This window comes from Oncorhynchus keta, unplaced genomic scaffold (assembly GCF_023373465.1).
Source record: "Oncorhynchus keta strain PuntledgeMale-10-30-2019 unplaced genomic scaffold, Oket_V2 Un_contig_24509_pilon_pilon, whole genome shotgun sequence".
Classification (NCBI taxonomy): Eukaryota; Metazoa; Chordata; class Actinopteri; order Salmoniformes; family Salmonidae; genus Oncorhynchus; species Oncorhynchus keta.
The window spans coordinates 72,501-89,724 of record NW_026283949.1 but is presented as its reverse complement, the minus strand read 5'-3'; the positions used below and the strand labels follow the sequence as shown (position 1 = coordinate 89,724).

At 47.7% G+C, this 17,224-nt stretch overlaps 2 protein-coding genes and 1 long non-coding RNA gene across 64 annotated transcripts in view; 2 read left to right on the top strand and 1 right to left on the bottom strand.

Annotated features, from left to right (window-relative positions):
- LOC118375141 (ceramide synthase 2-like) overlaps window positions 1–13,513 on the top strand; it is a 33,657-nt gene extending 20,144 nt beyond the window's left edge. Inside the window, exons 7-14 of one of the 50 annotated variants that reach the window (XM_052505696.1) lie at window positions 1,295–1,387; window positions 1,841–1,969; window positions 7,500–7,606; window positions 11,423–11,576; window positions 11,726–11,970; window positions 12,323–12,388; window positions 12,799–12,952; window positions 13,047–13,513. In XM_052505696.1, the coding sequence (XP_052361656.1) occupies window positions 1,295–1,387; window positions 1,841–1,969; window positions 7,500–7,606; window positions 11,423–11,576; window positions 11,726–11,770 (528 nt within the window). In that variant the 3' untranslated portion in view covers window positions 11,771–11,970; window positions 12,323–12,388; window positions 12,799–12,952; window positions 13,047–13,513. The other 49 variants (XM_052505695.1, XM_052505693.1, XM_052505692.1 and 46 more) reach the window with 49 other exon arrangements.
- Window positions 7,624–11,416, top strand: LOC127922065 (uncharacterized). 5 transcript variants are annotated; one of them, XM_052505643.1, is made up of 9 exons: window positions 7,624–8,197; window positions 8,266–8,334; window positions 8,404–8,610; window positions 9,006–9,143; window positions 9,416–9,484; window positions 9,622–9,759; window positions 10,034–10,102; window positions 10,584–10,652; window positions 10,860–11,416. In XM_052505643.1, the coding sequence occupies exons 1-9, from the start codon at window positions 8,036–8,038 to the stop codon at window positions 10,932–10,934; spliced, it is 996 nt and encodes a 331-aa protein (XP_052361603.1). In that variant the 5' UTR covers window positions 7,624–8,035; the 3' UTR covers window positions 10,935–11,416. The 5 variants fall into 5 exon arrangements, 4 of the variants coding, with proteins under 4 accessions (XP_052361603.1, XP_052361605.1, XP_052361604.1 ...); XM_052505645.1 differs by lacking the exons at window positions 10,034–10,102; window positions 10,584–10,652; XM_052505644.1 differs by lacking the exons at window positions 10,034–10,102; window positions 10,584–10,652 and having other exon boundaries at window positions 9,348–9,484.
- Window positions 13,514–13,664: 151 nt separating the features above from the next.
- The window catches only part of LOC127922069 (uncharacterized), a 4,558-nt gene continuing 998 nt past the window's right edge, over window positions 13,665–17,224 (bottom strand). Inside the window, exons 1-5 of one of the 9 annotated variants that reach the window (XR_008110376.1) lie at window positions 14,937–17,224; window positions 14,693–14,752; window positions 14,453–14,662; window positions 14,333–14,422; window positions 13,665–14,158 (exon numbers count right to left, since the gene is read on the bottom strand). The exon at window positions 14,937–17,224 is cut by the window's right edge and continues 998 nt beyond it. This is a non-coding gene — a long non-coding RNA (uncharacterized LOC127922069). Of the gene's footprint in view, window positions 14,159–14,332; window positions 14,423–14,452; window positions 14,663–14,692; window positions 14,753–14,906 lie in introns of all 9 variants that reach the window. The other 8 variants (XR_008110373.1, XR_008110377.1, XR_008110380.1 and 5 more) reach the window with 8 other exon arrangements.

Below are 17,224 nucleotides of genomic sequence, written 5' to 3'. Positions count from 1 at the left end.
GCAGATATAACAGACTGACCTTAGCCCCCCGACACAAACTACTGCAGCATAAATACTGGCGGCTGAGACATGAGGGGACGGGAGACACTGTGGGCCCATCCGACTATACCTCCGGACAGGGCCAACCAAGCAGGATATAACCCCACCCATTTTGCCAAAGCACAGCCCCCACACCACTAGAGGGATATCTTCAACAACCAACTTACTACTGAGAAAAGGCAGAGTATAGCCCACGAATATCTCCCCCCAGCACGAACCCGAGGGGTCTTGTGACCGCAGCGTACGTGTAGGTATGTACGGCAGGACCAAATCAGAAAGATAGGTAGGAGCAAGTCCATGTAATGCTTTGTAGGTTAGCAGTAAAACCTTGAAATCAGCCCTTGCCTTGATAGGAAGCCAGTATAGAGAGGCTAGCACTGGAGTAATATGATCACATTTTTGGGTTCTAGTCAAGATTCCAGCAACTGTTTTTTAGCACTAACTGAAGTGTATTTAGTGCTTTATCCGGGTAGCTGGAAAGGAGAGCATTGCAGTAGTCTAACCTAGAAGTGACAAAAGCATAGATTCATTTTTTGGCATCATTTTTGGACAGAAAGTTTCAGATTTTTGCAATGTTACGTAGATGGAAAAAACTGTCCTTGAAACAGGGGACTCTAAGTAGGATCTGCTGATCTATGACCAGTTGTCCCCTGTCCATGTTGTCTTATTCATTGTGATCTAAAAGTCCAAACTGATCTTAAATCATCACTCTACTCTAAGATGCTTGATGGCTACACAGCCCCTGATTTCTTTGCCCCAGCTAGAGACACTGTCTCTGTTCTAAATGGCTCCCTATTTAGTGCACAACTTTTGAACAGAGGCCTTTGCACTGTATAGGGAACAGGGTGCCATTTCAGACGCAAACACTCAGACATAGGAGAAGGGATTTGGAGAGCTCTTTGTTTTGAGTCTGTTCTGTTGGAATGTGATTCACTCATGGCACTGTAAGATTATGTTACTTGTTACTGGTGTTTCTCTCTCTCTCTCTCTACACACCTCTCTCTCTCTCTGTCTGTCTGTCTGTCTGTCTGTCTGTCTGTCTGTCTGTCTGTCTGTCTGTCTGTCTGTCTGTCTGTCTGTCTGTCTGTCTCTCTCTCTCTCTCTCTCTCTCTCTCTCTCTCCTCTCTCTCTCTCTCTACACACACCTCTCTCTGTCTCTCTACACACCTCTCTCTCTCTCTCTCTCTCTCTCTCTCTCTCTCTCTCTCTCTCTCTCTCTCTCTCTCTCTCTCTCTCTCTCTCTCTCTCTCTATAGACTATGCTGGATTCTCAGTACTGGTACTACATCCTGGAGATGAGCTTCTATGGTTCGCTTCTCTTCAGAGTCACTTTTGATGTCAAGAGGAAGGTGAGAGTCGGGGATCCCAGTCCCTGCCAGCCCCTATGGGCTTTTCTCAAGCTCTGCTTTCTTTCCCATACACCTGCATTATCCTCCACTCTCTGACCCGTATAACTGAGAAGCTCTGCTTTCTCACATTAGTTACCTACTGCAGTCCTAATTAGATAGTGGCCTGCCTGCCACCTCTGACAGGCCAGCGCATTAAATATCTTATGGAGATGAAAAGTAGAAAGTATGAGAAATTTTTATCAAAGTAAATTGCAGTTGGCTACTCATAAGCAATTACAGTTAATGATCTTTCCACTATATGAGTTGTTCCAACCTGCCTCACATTGTCCATCTGCCTGCTTAGTTATGCATGTTACACTATCAAGTGGTTTTGAGGACACGTAGTAGAATAACAACAGTAGCTACAGAAACAACAGCGACAGGTGAAGATGTTTGTTGTGTTGTCTCCTCTAGGACTTTAAGGAACAGATCATCCACCATTTGGCCACCCTGACACTGCTGTCCTTCTCTTGGTGTGTCAACTACATCCGGATAGGAACCCTGGTGATGCTCATCCACGATGCCTCCGACGTCCTGCTAGAGGTCTGCTACCATGTGGAGTGTCTTTGTGTGGTGTGTTCTGTGTGTGGTGTGTTCTGTGTGGTGTGTTCTGTGTGGTGTGTTCTGTGTGGTGTGTTCTGTGTGGTGTGTGGTGTGTGGTGTGTGGTGTGTGGTGTGTGGTGTGTGGTGTGTGGTGTGTGGTGTGTTCTGTGTGTGGTGTGTTATGTGTGGTGTGTTCTGTGTGGTGTGTGGTGTGTGGTGTGTGGTGTGTTCTGTGTGGTGTGTGGTGTGTTCTGTGTGGTGTGTGGTGTGTGGTGTGTGGTGTGTGGTGTGTGGTGTGTGGTGTGTTCTGTGTGGTGTGTTCTGTGTGGTGTGTGGTGTGTTCTGTGTGGTGTGTACTGTGTGGTATGTAGTGTGTGGTGTGTGGTGTCAAATCAAATCAAATCAAATGTTATTTGTCACATACACATGGTTAGCAGATGTTAATGCGAGTGTAGCAAAATGCTTGTGCTTCTAGTTCCGACAATGCAGTGATAACCAACAAGTAATCTAACTAACAATTCCAAAACTACTGTCTTATACACAGTGTAAGGGGATAAAGAATATGTACATAAGGATATATGAATGAGTGATGGTACAGAGCAGCATACAGTAGATGGTATCGAGTACAGTATATACATATGAGATGAGTATGTAGACAAAGTAAACAAAGTGGCATAGTTAAAGTGGCTAGTGATACATGTATTACATAAGGATGCAGTCGATGATGTAGAGTACAGTATATACGTATGCATATGAGATGAATAATGTAGGGTAAGTAACATTATATAAGGTAGCATTGTTTAAAGTGGCTAGTGATATATTTACATCATTTCCCATCAATCCCATTATTAAAGTGGCTGGAGTTGGGTCAGTGTCAATGACAGTGTGTTGGCAGCAGCCACTCAATGTTAGTGGTGGCTGTTTAACAGTCTGATGGCCTTGAGATAGAAGCTGTTTTTCAGTCTCTCGGTCCCAGCTTTGATGCACCTGTACTGACCTCGCCTTCTGGATGATAGCGGGGTGAACAGGCAGTGGTTCGGGTGGTTGATGTCCTTGATGATCTTTATGGCCTTCCTGTAACATCGGGTGGTGTAGGTGTCCTGGAGGGCAGGTAGTTTGCCCCGGTGATGCGTTGTGCAGACCTCACTACCCTCTGGAGAGCCTTACGGTTGAGGGCGGAGCAGTTGCCGTACCAGGCGGTGATACAGCCCGCCAGGATGCTCTCGATTGTGCATCTGTAGAAGTTTGTGAGTGCTTTTGGTGACAAGCCGAATTTCTTCAGCCTCCTGAGGTTGAAGAGGCGCTGCTGCGCCTTCTTCACGACGCTGTCAGTGTGAGTGGACCAATTCAGTTTGTCTGTGATGTGTATGCCGAGGAACTTAAAACTTGCTACCCTCTCCACTACTGTTCCATCGATGTGGATAGGGGGTGTGGGTCCCTCTGCTGTTTCCTGAAGTCCACAATCATCTCCTTAGTTTTGTTGACGTTGAGTGTGAGGTTATTTTCCTGACACCACACTCCGAGGGCCCTCACCTCCTCCCTGTAGGCCGTCTCGTCGTTGTTGGTAATCAAGCCTACCACTGTTGTTTCGTCCACAAACTTGATGATTGAGTTGGAGGCGTGCGTGGCCACGCAGTCGTGGGTGAACAGGGAGTACAGGAGAGGGCTCAGAACGTTGTGGGGCCCCCATGTTGAGGATCAGCGGGGAGGAGATGTTGTTGCCTACCCTCACCACCTGGGGGCGGCCCGTCAGGAAGTCCAGTACCCAGTTGCACAGGGCGGGGTCGAGACCCAGGGTCTCGAGCTTGATGACGAGCTTGGAGGGTACTATGGTGTTGAATGCCGAGCTGTAGTCGATGAACAGCATTTTCACATAGGTATTCCTCTTGTCCAGGTGGGTTAGGGCAGTGTGCAGTGTGGTTGAGATTGCATCGTCTGTGGACCTATTTGGGCGGTAAGCAAATTGGAGTGGGTCTAGGGTGTCAGGTAGGGTGGAGGTGATATGGTCCTTGACTAGTCTCTCAAAGCACTTCATGATGACGGAAGTGAGTGCTGCGGGCGGTAGTCGTTTAGCTCTGTTACCTTAGCTTTCTTGGGAACAGGAACAATGGTGGCCCTCTTGAAGCATGTGGGAACAGCAGACTGGTATAGGGATTGATTGAATATGTCCGTAAACACACCGGCCAGCTGGTCTGCGCATGCTCTGAGGGCGCGGCTGGGGATGCCGTCTGGGCCTGCAGCCTTGCGAGGGTTAACACGTTTAAATGTCTTACTCACCTCAGCTGCAGTGAAGGAGAGACCGCATGTTTTCGTTGCAGGCCGTGTCAGTGGCACTGTATTGTCCTCAAAGCGGGCAAAAAAGTTATTTAGTCTGCCTGGGAGCAAGACATCCTGGTCCGTGACTGGGCTGGGTTTCTTCTTGTAGTCCGTGATTGACTGTAGACCCTGCCACATGCCTCTTGTGTCTGAGCCATTGAATTGAGATTCCACTTTGTCTCTGTACTGACGCTTAGCTTGTTTAATAGCCTTGCGGAGGGAATAGCTGCATTGTTTATATTCGGACATGTTACCAGACACCTTGCCCTGATTAAAAGCAGTGGTTCGCGCTTTCAGTTTCACGCGAATGCTGCCATCAATCCATGGTTTCTGGTTAGGGAATGTTTTTATCGTTGCTATGGGAACGACATCTTCGACGCACGTTCTAATGAACTCGCACACCGAATCAGCGTATTCGTCAATATTTTTATCTGACGCAATACGATGTGTGGTGTGTTCTGTGTGGTGTGTTCTGTGTGGTGTGTTCTGTGTGGTATGTAGTGTGTGGTGTGTACTGTGTGGTATGTAGTGTGTGGTGTGTTCTGTGCGGTGTGTACTGTGTGGTATGTAGTGTGTGGTGTGTTCTGTGTGGTGTGTACTGTGTGGTGTGTACTGTGTGGTATGTAGTGTGTGGTGTGTTCTGTGTGTGTGTACTGTGTGGTATGTAGTGTGTGGTGTGTTCTGTGTGGTGTGTTATGTGTGGTGTGTACTGTGTGGTATGTAGTGTGTGGTGTGTTCTGTGTGTGTGTACTGTGTGGTATGTAGTGTGTGGTGTGTTCTGTGTGGTGTGTACTGTGTGGTATGTAGTGTGTGGTGTGTTCTGTGTGTGTGTACTGTGTGGTGTGTACTGTGTGGTATGTAGTGTGTGGTGTGTTCTGTGTGGTGTGTTCTGTGTGGTGTGTTCTGTGTGGTGTGTACTGTGTGGTATGTAGTGTGTGGTGTGTTCTGTGTGGTGTGTTCTGTGTGGTGTGTTCTGTGTGGTGTGTTCTGTGTGGTGTGTAGTGTGTGGTGTGTTCTGTGTGGTGTGTTCTGTGTGGTGTGTAGTGTGTGGTGTGTTCTGTGTGGTGTGTTCTGTGTGGTGTGTAGTGTGTGGTGTGTTATGTGTGGTGTGTTCTGTGTGGTGTGTGGTGTGTGGTGTGTTCTGTGTGGTGTGTTCTGTGTGGTGTGTTCTGTGTGGTGTGTGGTGTGTGGTGTGTGGTGTGTTCTGTGTGGTGTGTTGTGTGTGGTGTGTGGTGTGTGGTGTGTGGTGTGTTCTGTGTGGTGTGTGGTGTGTTCTGTGTGGTGTGTGTGGTGTGTGGTGTGTGGTGTGTTCTGTGTGGTGTGTGGTGTGTTCTGTGTGGTGTGTGGTGTGTTCTGTGTGGTGTGTGGTGTGTTCTGTGTGGTGTGTTCTGTGTGGTATGTGGTGTGTGGTGTGTGGTGTGTTCTGTGTGGTGTGTGGTGTGTTCTGTGTTGTGTGTGGTGTGTGGTGTGTGGTGTGTTCTGTGTGGTGTGTGGTGTGTTCTGTGTTGTGTGTGGTGTGTTCTGTGTGGTGTACTGTGTGGTATGTAGTGTGTGGTGTGTTCTGTGTGGTGTGTACTGTGTGGTATGTAGTGTGTGGTGTGTTCTGTGTGTGTGTACTGTGTGGTATGTAGTGTGTGTGTGTACTGTGTGGTGTGTTCTCTGTGGTGTGTACTGTGTGGTATGTAGTGTGTGGTGTGTTCTGTGTGTGTGTTCTGTGTGGTGTGTTCTGTGTGGTGTGTTCTGTGTGGTGTGTTCTGTGTGGTGTGTTCTGTGTGGTGTGTTCTGTGTGGTGTGTAGTGTGTGGTGTGTTCTGTGTGGTGTTTTCTGTGTGGTGTGTAGTGTGTGGTGTGTTCTGTGTGGTGTGTTCTGTGTGGTGTGTAGTGTGTGGTGTGTTGTGTGTGGTGTGTTGTGTGTGGTGTGTGGTGTGTGGTGTGTTCTGTGTGGTGTGTGTGGTGTGTGGTGTGTTCTGTGTGGTGTGTTGTGTGTGGTGTGTGGTGTGTTCTGTGTGGTGTGTGGTGTGTGGTGTGTTCTGTGTGGTGTGTGGTGTGTTCTGTGTGGTGTGTACTGTGTGGTATGTAGTGTGTGGTGTGTGGTGTGTTCTGTGTGGTGTGTTCTGTGTGGTGTACTGTGTGGTATGTAGTGTGTGGTGTGTTCTGTGTGGTGTGTACTGTGTGGTATGTAGTGTGTGGTGTGTTCTGTGTGGTGTGTACTGTGTGGTGTGTACTGTGTGGTATGTAGTGTGTGGTGTGTTCTGTGTGGTGTGTACTGTGTGGTATGTAGTGTGTGGTGTGTTCTGTGTGTGTGTACTGTGTGGTGTGTACTGTGTGTGTGTTCTGTGTGGTGTGTTGGTGTGTGTGTGTGTTCTGTGTGGTGTGTTCTGTGTGTGTGTTCTGTGTGGTGTGTTCTGTGTGGTGTGTTCTGTGTGGTGTGTTCTGTGTGGTGTGTTCTGTGTGGTGTGTTCTGTGTGGTGTGTTCTGTGTGGTGTGTTCTGTGTGGTGTGTTCTGTGTGGTGTGTTCTGTGTGTGTGTGGCAGACACTTTTTTATTTATATATTTTTATTTTTCCCCTTTATCTCCCGAATTTTGTGGTATCCAATTGGTAGATAAAGTCTTGTCTCATCACTGAAACTCCCGTATGGACTCGGGAGAGGTGAAGGTCGAGAGCCATGCGTCCACCTAAACACAACCCAACCGCACTGCTTCTTGACACAATGAACATTCACCCGGAAGCCAGCCGCACCAATGTGTCGGAGGAAACACTGTACACCTGGCCACCGCGTCAGCATTGTGCTGTGCCCAGCCCGCTACAGGAGTTGCTAGTGCCCGATGGGACAAGGACATCCCTGCCCTCCGAACCCTCCCCTAACTCGCACGACGCTGGGCCAATTGTGTGCCGCCCCATGGGTCTCCCGGTTCGCGCCCGGCTACGACAGAGCCTGGACCCGAACCCAAAATCTCTGGTGGCACAACTAGCACTGCGATGCCGTGCCTTAGACCACTGAGCCACTGGGAGGCCAAGAGTGGCAGACACTTTTATCCAGAACAACGGTTACATCCTAAATGGCCCACTGGTAAACATAGGGCTCATGTTAACAGTAGTGTACTGAACAGAAACGGGTGCATATAGAACACCCCCATAGAGTGAGCTGTGACGTGTGTTTCTGGTAGAGGGGAGACTCACTGTGTGTTTTTCTCTCTTCTCTCTCCTACCCCAGTCTGCCAAGTTGTTTAACTATGCCAAATGGGAGAGAACCTGCAACAGTCTCTTTGTGGTGTTTGCCATTGTGTTCATGGTAACCCGACTGATCATCTTCCCATTCTGGTAAGGCAACTGACGAACCCTAGCTGTGTGTGTGTGTGTGCGTGTGTGTGTCTCTCTCTCTCTATTGTTTGTTCACCAATTGGCACACAGGAGGAGTGATTGTCAGGGGAATGTCTTTGTCTCCTGAGCGCTCAGTGATACAGAAGCCAATATTTATTGAATTATGTTCTGTCTACCTCTCCTGTGAGAAACAATCAACCATCTCATTTCACTCTGAAGGGCCAAACAAAGAGACGTTGAACTTTGCAAACGTACAAAACATCATGTTCTGTTCTCTGCAGAGAAAGTAAACCAGGGTCGTGTTCATTAGTGCACACCGTAGAAAAAGGTTATGCAACTGAAAGCGAAAACAAACATTTCCTTTTTTCCCCCACATATTTGAATTCTATATTTTTCCAGCTCTGTAGTCAGCCCCAAAAATGAAAACGAATGTTTCTGTTTGGTCAGGCTCAGGGTTCCTCTTCCTGTTTCATTCTGGTGCCTATTGAATATGACCCAATGTTTCTGTTTGGTCAGGCTCAGGGTTCCTCTTCCTGTTTCATTCTGGTGCCTATTGAATACGACCCAATGCTTCTGTTTGGTCAGGCTCAGGTTTCCCTTCCTGTTTCAGTCTGGTGCCTGTTGAATACGACCCAATGTTTCTGTTTGGTCAGGCTCAGGTTTCCCCTTCCTGTTTCAGTCTGGTGCCTGTTGAATACGACCCAATGTTTCTGTTTGGTCAGGCTCAGGTTTCCCTTTCCTGTTTCAGTCTGGTGCCTGTTGAATACGACCCAATGTTTCTGTTTGGTCAGGCTCAGGTTTCCCCTTCCTGTTTCAGTCTGGTGCCTGTTGAATACGACCCAATGTTTCTGTTTGGTCAGGCTCAGGTTTCCCCTTCCTGTTTCAGTCTGGTGCCTGTTGAATACGACCCAATGTTTCTGTTTGGTCAGGCTCAGGTTTCCCCTTCCTGTTTCAGTCTGGTGCCTGTTGAATACGACCCAATGTTTCTGTTTGGTCAGGCTCAGGTTTCCCTTTCCTGTTTCAGTCTGGTGCCTGTTGAATACGACCCAATGCTTCTGTTTGGTCAGGCTCAGGTTTCCCTTCCTGTTTCAGTCTGGTGCCTGTTGAATACGTCCCCAATGTTTCTGTTTGGTCAGGCTCAGGTTCCCCTTCCTGTTTCAGTCTGGTGCCTGTTGAATACAACCCAATGTTTCTGTTTGGTCAGGCTCAGGTTTCCCTTCCTGTTTCAGTCTGGTGCCTGTTGAATACGACCCAATGTTTCTGTTTGGTCAGGCTCAGGTTTCCCCTTCCTGTTTCAGTCTGGTGTATAGAACACCCCCATGGTGAGCTGTGACCATGTTTCTGGTAGGGGGAGACTCAACTTGAATACGACCCAATGTTTCTGTTTGGTCAGGCTCAGGTTTCCCCTTCCTGTTTCAGTCTGGTGCCTGTTGAATACGACCCAATGTTTCTGTTTGGTCAGGCTCAGGTTTCCCCTTCCTGTTTCAGTCTGGTGCCTGTTGAATACGACCCAATGTTTCTGTTTGGTCAGGCTCAGGTTTCCTTCCTGTTTCAGTCTGGTGCCTGTTGAATACGACCCAATGTTTCTGTTTGGTCAGGCTCAGGTTTCCCCTTCCTGTTTCAGTCTGGTGCCTGTTGAATACGAAACAATGTTTCTGTTTGGTCAGGCTCAGGTTTCCCTTCCTGTTTCAGTCTGGTGCCTGTTGAATACGACCCAATGTTTCTGTTTGGTCAGGCTCAGGTTCCCCTTCCTGTTTCAGTCTGGTGCCTATTGAATACGACCCAATGTTTCTGTTTGGTCAGGCTCAGGTTTCCCCTTCCTGTTTCAGTCTGGTGCCTGTTGAATACGACCCAATGTTTCTGTTTGGTCAGGCTCAGGTTTCCCTTCCTGTTTCAGTCTGGTGCCTGTTGAATACGACCCCAATGTTTCTGTTTGGTCAGGCTCAGGTTCCCCTTCCTGTTTCAGTCTGGTGCCTGTTGAATACGACCCAATGTTTCTGTTTGGTCAGGCTCAGGTTTCCCCTTCCTGTTTCAGTCTGGTGCCTGTTGAATACGACCCAATGTTTCTGTTTGGTCAGGCTCAGGTTTCCCCTTCCTGTTTCAGTCTGGTGCCTGTTGAATACGACCCAATGTTTCTGTTTGGTCAGGCTCAGGTTTCCCCTTCCTGTTTCATTCTGGTGCCTATTGAATACGACCCAATGTTTCTGTTTGGTCAGGCTCAGGTTTCCCTTCCTGTTTCAGTCTGGTGCCTGTTGAATACGACCCAATGCTTCTGTTTGGTCAGGCTCAGGTTTCCCTTCCTGTTTCATTCTGGTGCCTATTGAATACGACCCAATGCTTCTGTTTGGTCAGGCTCAGGTTTCCCTTCCTGTTTCAGTCTGGTGCCTGTTGAATACGTCCCCAATGTTTCTGTTTGGTCAGGCTCAGGTTTCCCCTTCCTGTTTCAGTCTGGTGCCTGTTGAATACGACCCAATGTTTCTGTTTGGTCAGGCTCAGGTTTCCCCTTCCTGTTTCAGTCTGGTGCCTGTTGAATATGACCCAATGTTTCTGTTTGGTCAGGCTCAGGTTTCCCTTCCTGTTTCAGTCTGGTGCCTATTGAATACGACCCAATGTTTCTGTTTGGTCAGGCTCAGGTTTCCCCTTCCTGTTTCAGTCTGGTGCCTATTGAATACGACCCAATGTTTCTGTTTGGTCAGGCTCAGGTTTCCCTTCCTGTTTCAGTCTGGTGCCTATTGAATACGACCCAATGTTTCTGTTTGGTCAGGCTCAGGTTTCCCCTTCCTGTTTCAGTCTGGTGCCTATTGAATACGACCCAATGTTTCTGTTTGGTCAGGCTCAGGTTTCCCCTTCCTGTTTCAGTCTGGTGCCTATTGAATACGACCCAATGTTTCTGTTTGGTCAGGCTCAGGTTTCCCCTTCCTGTTTCAGTCTGGTGCCTATTGAATACGATCCAATGTTTCTGTTTGGTCAGGCTCAGGTTTCCCCTTCCTGTTTCAGTCTGGTGCCTGTTGAATACGACCCAATGTTTCTGTTTGGTCAGGCTCAGGTTTCCCCTTCCTGTTTCAGTCTGGTGCCTATTGAATACGACCCAATGTTTCTGTTTGGTCAGGCTCAGGTTTCCCTTTCCTGTTTCAGTCTGGTGCCTGTTGAATACGACCCAATGTTTCTGTTTGGTCAGGCTCAGGGTTCCCCTTCCTGTTTCAGTCTGGTGCCTATTGAATACGACCCAATGTTTCTGTTTGGTCAGGCTCAGGTTTCCCCTTCCTGTTTCAGTCTGGTGCCTGTTGAATACGACCCAATGTTTCCGCAACTGGTTAATCTTTCCTGAATTGGATGGCATTGAATGAGCACGAAAGCTGAAAAGCTGAACAATGTCTCCTTTCTCTCATGGACATTACTTACCAATTGACAGAATACCAGATTTCTTAGCTATCATTTTTGTACAGATAGTTACATAGTATTTACCTACTTATTTCAATAATGAAAAACCCTATAAAGCAAAGAGTAGCCATTGTTTTCCTTCACAAAGGCTTGTGTTTAGGAGGCATGAAAAGCAAAAACATTTTTAAATAGGAAAAATAATCTTATTGAATTCTTACTGGTTATACCGCCTCTGCTTCACGTTGTTTTCTCACGTTCCATGCACACTGAACACCACCCAGGACAAGTTTAAATGTTTAACAGAGCTTATCATATCTAGTAGTCTGTATCATATAAATGTATATTTTAGCACTTCGGGTTTGTGAGAAAGTATCTTGCAAATAAAATGCATTACCATCATCAGCATCATTGTCTGTATTGGTTACGTCATTCCAGGCTGATCCACTGTACGTGGGTGTACCCCACACTCCAGTACCCCCCGTTCTTTGGTTACTACTTCTTCAACGTCATGCTGGTGGTCCTCCTGTTCCTGCACATCTTCTGGGCCTACCTCATCCTGCGCATGGTCAAGAAGTTCCTCTTCGGCAAAGTGAGTCATCTTTTTGGCAGTGGTTTATTTCACTCTTTCTTTTCCACTCTTCACCCATTCCCTTTATGACAGCCATCACTTGGTCACAACGTCACCACTCAGCCTAGTCAATGCTCTTCTCTCTCCTGGCACCCCAATGGTGGAACCAGCCTCCCCCTGAAGCTAGGACAGCAGAGTCCCTGCCCATCTTCTGAAGACACCTGAAACCCTACCTCTTCAAATAGTACCTTAAATGAATCAAGTATTTAAAAGTATTTTCCTACTAGCACTGACTTGACAGAACATGATCTTGCTACGACTGTGATGGTACAAACTGACAGAATACCAACTTGATGATGAGTTGACCAGAGGTTGATGAAGGGTTGACCAGAGGTTGATGAGGGGTCGACCAGAGGTTGATGATGGGTCGACCAGAGGTTGATGATGGGTAGACCAGAGGTTGATGAGGGGTCGACCAGAGGTTGATGAGGGGTCGACCAGAGGTTGATGAGGGGTCGACCAGAGGTTGATGAGGGGTCGACCAGAGGTTGATGAGGGGTCGACCAGAGGTTGATGAGGGGTCGACCAGAGGTTGATGAGGGGTCGACCAGAGGTTGATGATGGGTAGACCAGAGGTTGATGAGGGGTCGACCAGAGGTTGATGAGGGGTCGACCAGAGGTTGATGAGGGGTCGACCAGAGGTTGATGAGGGGTCGACCAGAGGTTGATGATGGGTAGACCAGAGGTTGATGAGGGGTCGACCAGAGGTTGATGAGGGGTCGACCAGAGGTTGATGAGGGGTCGACCAGAGGTTGATGAGGGGTCGACCAGAGGTTGATGATGGGTTGACCAGAGGTTGATGATGGGTTGACCAGAGGTTGATGATGGGTTGACCAGAGGTTGATGAGGGGTCCCAGAGGTTGATTGAGGTGATGGGTAGACCAGAGGTTGATGAGGGGTCGACCAGAGGTTGATGAGGGGTTGATGAGGGGTCGACCAGAGGTTGATGAGGGGTAGACCAGAGGTTGATGATGGGTCGACCAGAGGTTGATGATGGTTAGACCAGAGGTTGATGAGGGTAGACCAGAGGTTGATGAGGGGTCGACCAGAGGTTGATGAGGGGTCGACCAGAGGTTGATGAGGGGTAGACCAGAGGTTGATGAGGGGTCGACCAGAGGTTGATGAGGGGTCGACCAGAGGTTGATGAGGGGTAGACCAGAGGTTGATGAGGGGTTGACCAGAGGTTGATGAGGGGTCGACCAGAGGTTGATGAGGGGTCGACCAGAGGTTGATGAGGGGTCGACCAGAGGTTGATGATGGGTCGACCAGAGGTTGATGATGGGTAGACCAGAGGTTGATGATGGGTAGACCAGAGGTTGATGAGGGGTCGACCAGAGGTTGATGATAGACCAGAGGTTGATGATGGGTAGACCAGAGGTTGATGAGGGGTCGACCAGAGGTTGATGAGGGTTGATGAGGGGTCGACCAGAGGTTGATGAGGGGTCGACCAGAGGTTGATGAGGGGTCGACCAGAGGTTGATGAAGGGTCGACCAGAGGTTGATGAAGGGTTGACCAGAGGTTGATGATGGGTTGACCAGAGGTTGATTATGGGTTGACTAGAGAGGTTGTTGAGGGGTTGACCAGAGGATGATGAAGGGTTGACCAGAGGTTGATGATGAGTTGACCAGATGAAACAGGTGTACTAGTACTGCTGCACACACTTTTTCTATTCATATACTGTCCACACTGTCTCTACACACCATCCTTTACAGTACATATATATTTATTATGTAATATTTCTTAAGTTAATTATTTTTGGGATTTGCATGTATTGTTTTGTGTTGTTAGGTATTACTCCACAGCTGGAGCTAGGAACATAAGCATTTCACTACACTCCTAATAACATCTGCAAAATATGTTTACTCAACCAATAAAACGTGATTTGATTTTGATTTGATATGTGGTTGTCTCACCCAGCTATGTGAAGATGAATGCACTAAAGTTGCTGAATGACTAAAATGTTAAATGTTAGATGTAAGTGGATCCTACTATAGGAGAGTTGAGGGGCGTAGCCTAGTGGTTAGAGCGTTGGACTAGTAACCGAAAGGTTGCAAGTTCGAATCCCCGAGTTGACAAGGTACAAATCTGTCGTTCTGCCCCTGAACAGGCATTTAACTCACTGTTCCTAGGCCGTCATTGAAAATAAGAACTTTTTTTTAACTGACTTGCCTAGTAAAATAAAGGTAAAATAAAATAAAAAATTAAAAGTTCTAGGAAACATTGCTCTAAACACACATAGAGCCCCAGCCTACAGCTGCTTGACTGACCTGACTAGATCATGCATAGCCAAGCATAGCTACACCTGTGTCTGTTCTCTGTCAGACAGCTACACCAGTGTCTGTTCTCTGTCAGACAGCTACACCAGTGTCTGTTCTCTGTCAGACAGCTACACCAGTGTCTGTTCTCTGTCAGACAGCTACACCAGTGTCTGTTCTCTGTCAGACAGCTACACCAGTGTCTGTTCTCTGTCAGACAGCTACACCTGTGTCTGTTCTCTGTCAGACAGCTACACCAGTGTCTGTTCTCTGTCAGACAGCTACACCTGTGTCTGTTCTCTGTCAGACAGCTACACCAGTGTCTGTTCTCTGTCAGACAGCTACACCAGTGTCTGTTCTCTGTCAGATGACTACAGTGTCTGTTCTCTGTCAGATGACTACAGTGTCTGTTCTCTGTCAGACAGCTACACCAGTGTCTGTTCTCTATCAGACAGCTACACCAGTGTCTGTTCTCTGTCAGACAGCTACACCAGTGTCTGTTCTCTGTCAGACAGCTACACCAGTGTCTGTTCTCTGTCAGACAGCTACACCTGTGTCTGTTCTCTGTCAGACAGCTACACCAGTGTCTGTTCTCTGTCAGACAGCTACACCAGTGTCTGTTCTCTGTCAGACAGCTACACCAGTGTCTGTTCTCTGTCAGACAGCTACACCAGTGTCTGTTCTCTGTCAGACAGCTACACCAGTGTCTGTTCTCTGTCAGACAGCTACACCAGTGTCTGTTCTCTGTCAGACAGCTACACCAGTGTCTGTTCTCTGTCAGACAGCTACACCTGTGTCTGTTCTCTGTCAGACAGCTACACCAGTGTCTGTTCTCTGTCAGACAGCTACACCAGTGTCTGTTCTCTGTCAGACAGCTACACCTGTGTCTGTTCTCTGTCAGATGACTACAGTGTCTGTTCTCTGTCAGATGACTACAGTGTCTGTTCTCTGTCAGATGACTACAATGTCAGATGACTACAGTGTCTGTTCTCTGTCAGATGACTACAGTGTCTGTTCTCTGTCAGACAGCTACACCTGTGTCTGTTCTCTGTCAGACAGCTACACCAGTGTCTGTTCTCTGTCAGACAGCTACACCTGTGTCTGTTCTCTGTCAGACAGCTACACCAGTGTCTGTTCTCTGTCAGACAGCTACACCAGTGTCTGTTCTCTGTCAGACAGCTACACCTGTGTCTGTTCTCTGTCAGATGACTACAGTGTCTGTTCTCTGTCAGATGACTACAATGTCAGATGACTACAGTGTCTGTTCTCTGTCAGATGACTACAGTGTCTGTTCTCTGTCAGATGACTACAGTGTCTGTTCTCTGTCAGATGACTACAATGTCAGATGACTACAGTGTCTGTTCTCTGTCAGATGACTACAGTGTCAGATGACTACAGTGTCTGTTCTCTGTCAGTGTGGTCTAGAATCCAGCCTAAGACCCAATGCTCCTGTTTTTCATTGTTTCATTGTTCTCATTCTGTATGTAGACTTACTAACTGAGCAGTTAGAACTGTGTGTGTGTGTGTGTGTGTGTGTGTGTGTGTGTGTGTGTGTGTGTGTGTGTGTGTGTGTGTGTGTGTGTGTGTGTGTGTGTGTGTGTGTGTGTGTGTGTGTGTGTGTGTGTGTGTGTGTGTGTGTGTGTGTGTGTGTGTGTGTGTGTGTGTGTGTGTGTGTGTGTGCAATTGTGTTGGGCTTGGCAAGGTGCTTGATCCCTGTCAGCTACGGCAACGGCAGAAAACAGCTAAGATGCCAGAGGCAGTTACTCAACCCCCACGAGGTCACAAGGCAACAGTGGGTTGCCATTGGGACATAATTATTGGTGATTTAGCATTGTGCCGAACATAATTATATTTCTGGAAAACACAATGTGGCTCAGAGCGGTCAGACAGCTCAAGGAGAGAGAATAGACTCTATTATGGTAAGTCTGAAAGACTGACCTGACCTGCCATGGACTAAACTCCAGGTGTCTTTGATTGATCGGAGGCTGCCAATTGGGTTTCTGCGTTAGTTGAAATAGCTCAGGGCTGTAGGTAGCGTCTCAGTATGTGTTGATCTAGGATCAGCTATCGTATTCATTGTGATCTGAAAGGCTAAACTCATCCTTGATCAGCACTCCTGCTCTGAGACGCTCAATACATGCAGCCCCAGGTTTCAATGCTACTTTTAGGTGAATGTTTTAGTGATATAGGGCTACGCAGAACTGTGATGCAGGAGCAGTGATTCCCAAATGGTTGGTCACAGCTGATTTCTTTTTTGACAGAGTACTGGCTTGAGACACTGGTTTTATTTTCTTGGATCACAAATAATCACTTTAGAGAGAGAACTATGGGAACTACTGTGTTAGAGATGATAATGGTCTCTGAGGTAGAAAGTGGCATGATATCTCGATGAATGTCCTGAGTACATTCTCTCTCTCGCGCTTTCTCTCTCTCTCTCTCTCTCTCTCTCTCTCTCTCTCTCTCTCTCTCTCTCTCTCTCTCTCTCTCTCTCTCTGTCTCTGTCTCTGTCTCTGTCTCTGTCTCTGTCTCTCTGTGTCTGTCTCTGTCTCTCTGTGTCTTTCTCTCTCTTTCTCTCTCTCTCTCTGTCTCTCTGACTCTCTCTCTGTCTCTCTGTGTGTGTCTCTGTCTCTCTCTCTGTCTGTCTCTCTCTTCCTCTCTCTCTCTCTCTCTCTCTCTCTCTCTCTCTCTCTCTCTCTCTCTCTCTCTCTCTCTCTCTCTCTCTCTCTCTCTCTCTCTCTCTGTGTCTGTCTCTGTCTCTCTGTGTCTGTCTCTGTCTCTGTGTCTTTCTCTCTTTCTCTCTCTCTCTGTCTCTCTGACTCTCTCTCTGTCTCTCTGTGTGTGTCTCTCTCTCTCTGTCTCTCTCTCTCTCTCTCTCTCTCTCTCTCTCTCTCTCTCTCTCTCTCTCTTCTCTCTCTCTCTGTCTCTCTCTTTCTCTCTCTGTCTCTCTCTCTGTCTCTCTGTGTGTGTCTCTGTCTCTCTGTGTCTTTCTCTCTCTCTACTCCAGATGACCAGAGATGAAAGAAGTGATGATGAGGAGGATGGTGACGAAAGCAGTCTGACTGAAGAGGAAAAAGAGGAGGACAGTTATCGTTACGGCAACGGTTCTGGACTGGGCACAAAGGAGGGCAACAACGGCTGCTTCAGACACTTATCTCTCTCTGAGAACGTCTGCCCATCAAAAACCGTCTACTGACCAAGCTCGTCGTGATTGGCAGAGCCCTGCACCAGAGGCAGGGAGTGGTGGGATCGAGGTCATAGGAGAAGCTGGAACAACACAAAACAGATTCCATCCCATATGGAAAAACAACAGCAAGCAGACAAACATTTAGATGAAGATTTATGACTCTAGAATT

Coding starts and splice junctions, on each gene's coding strand:
- LOC127922065 (XM_052505643.1), top strand. CDS start 8,036: ATGTTTCTGTTTGGTCAGGCTCAGGGTTCCTCTTCCTGTTTCATTCTG. Junction 8,335..8,403: donor TTCTGTTTGGTCAGGCTCAG/GTTTCCCTTTCC, acceptor GGTCAGGCTCAG/GTTTCCCCTTCCTGTTTCAG. Junction 9,760..10,033: donor TTCTGTTTGGTCAGGCTCAG/GTTTCCCCTTCC, acceptor GGTCAGGCTCAG/GTTTCCCCTTCCTGTTTCAG.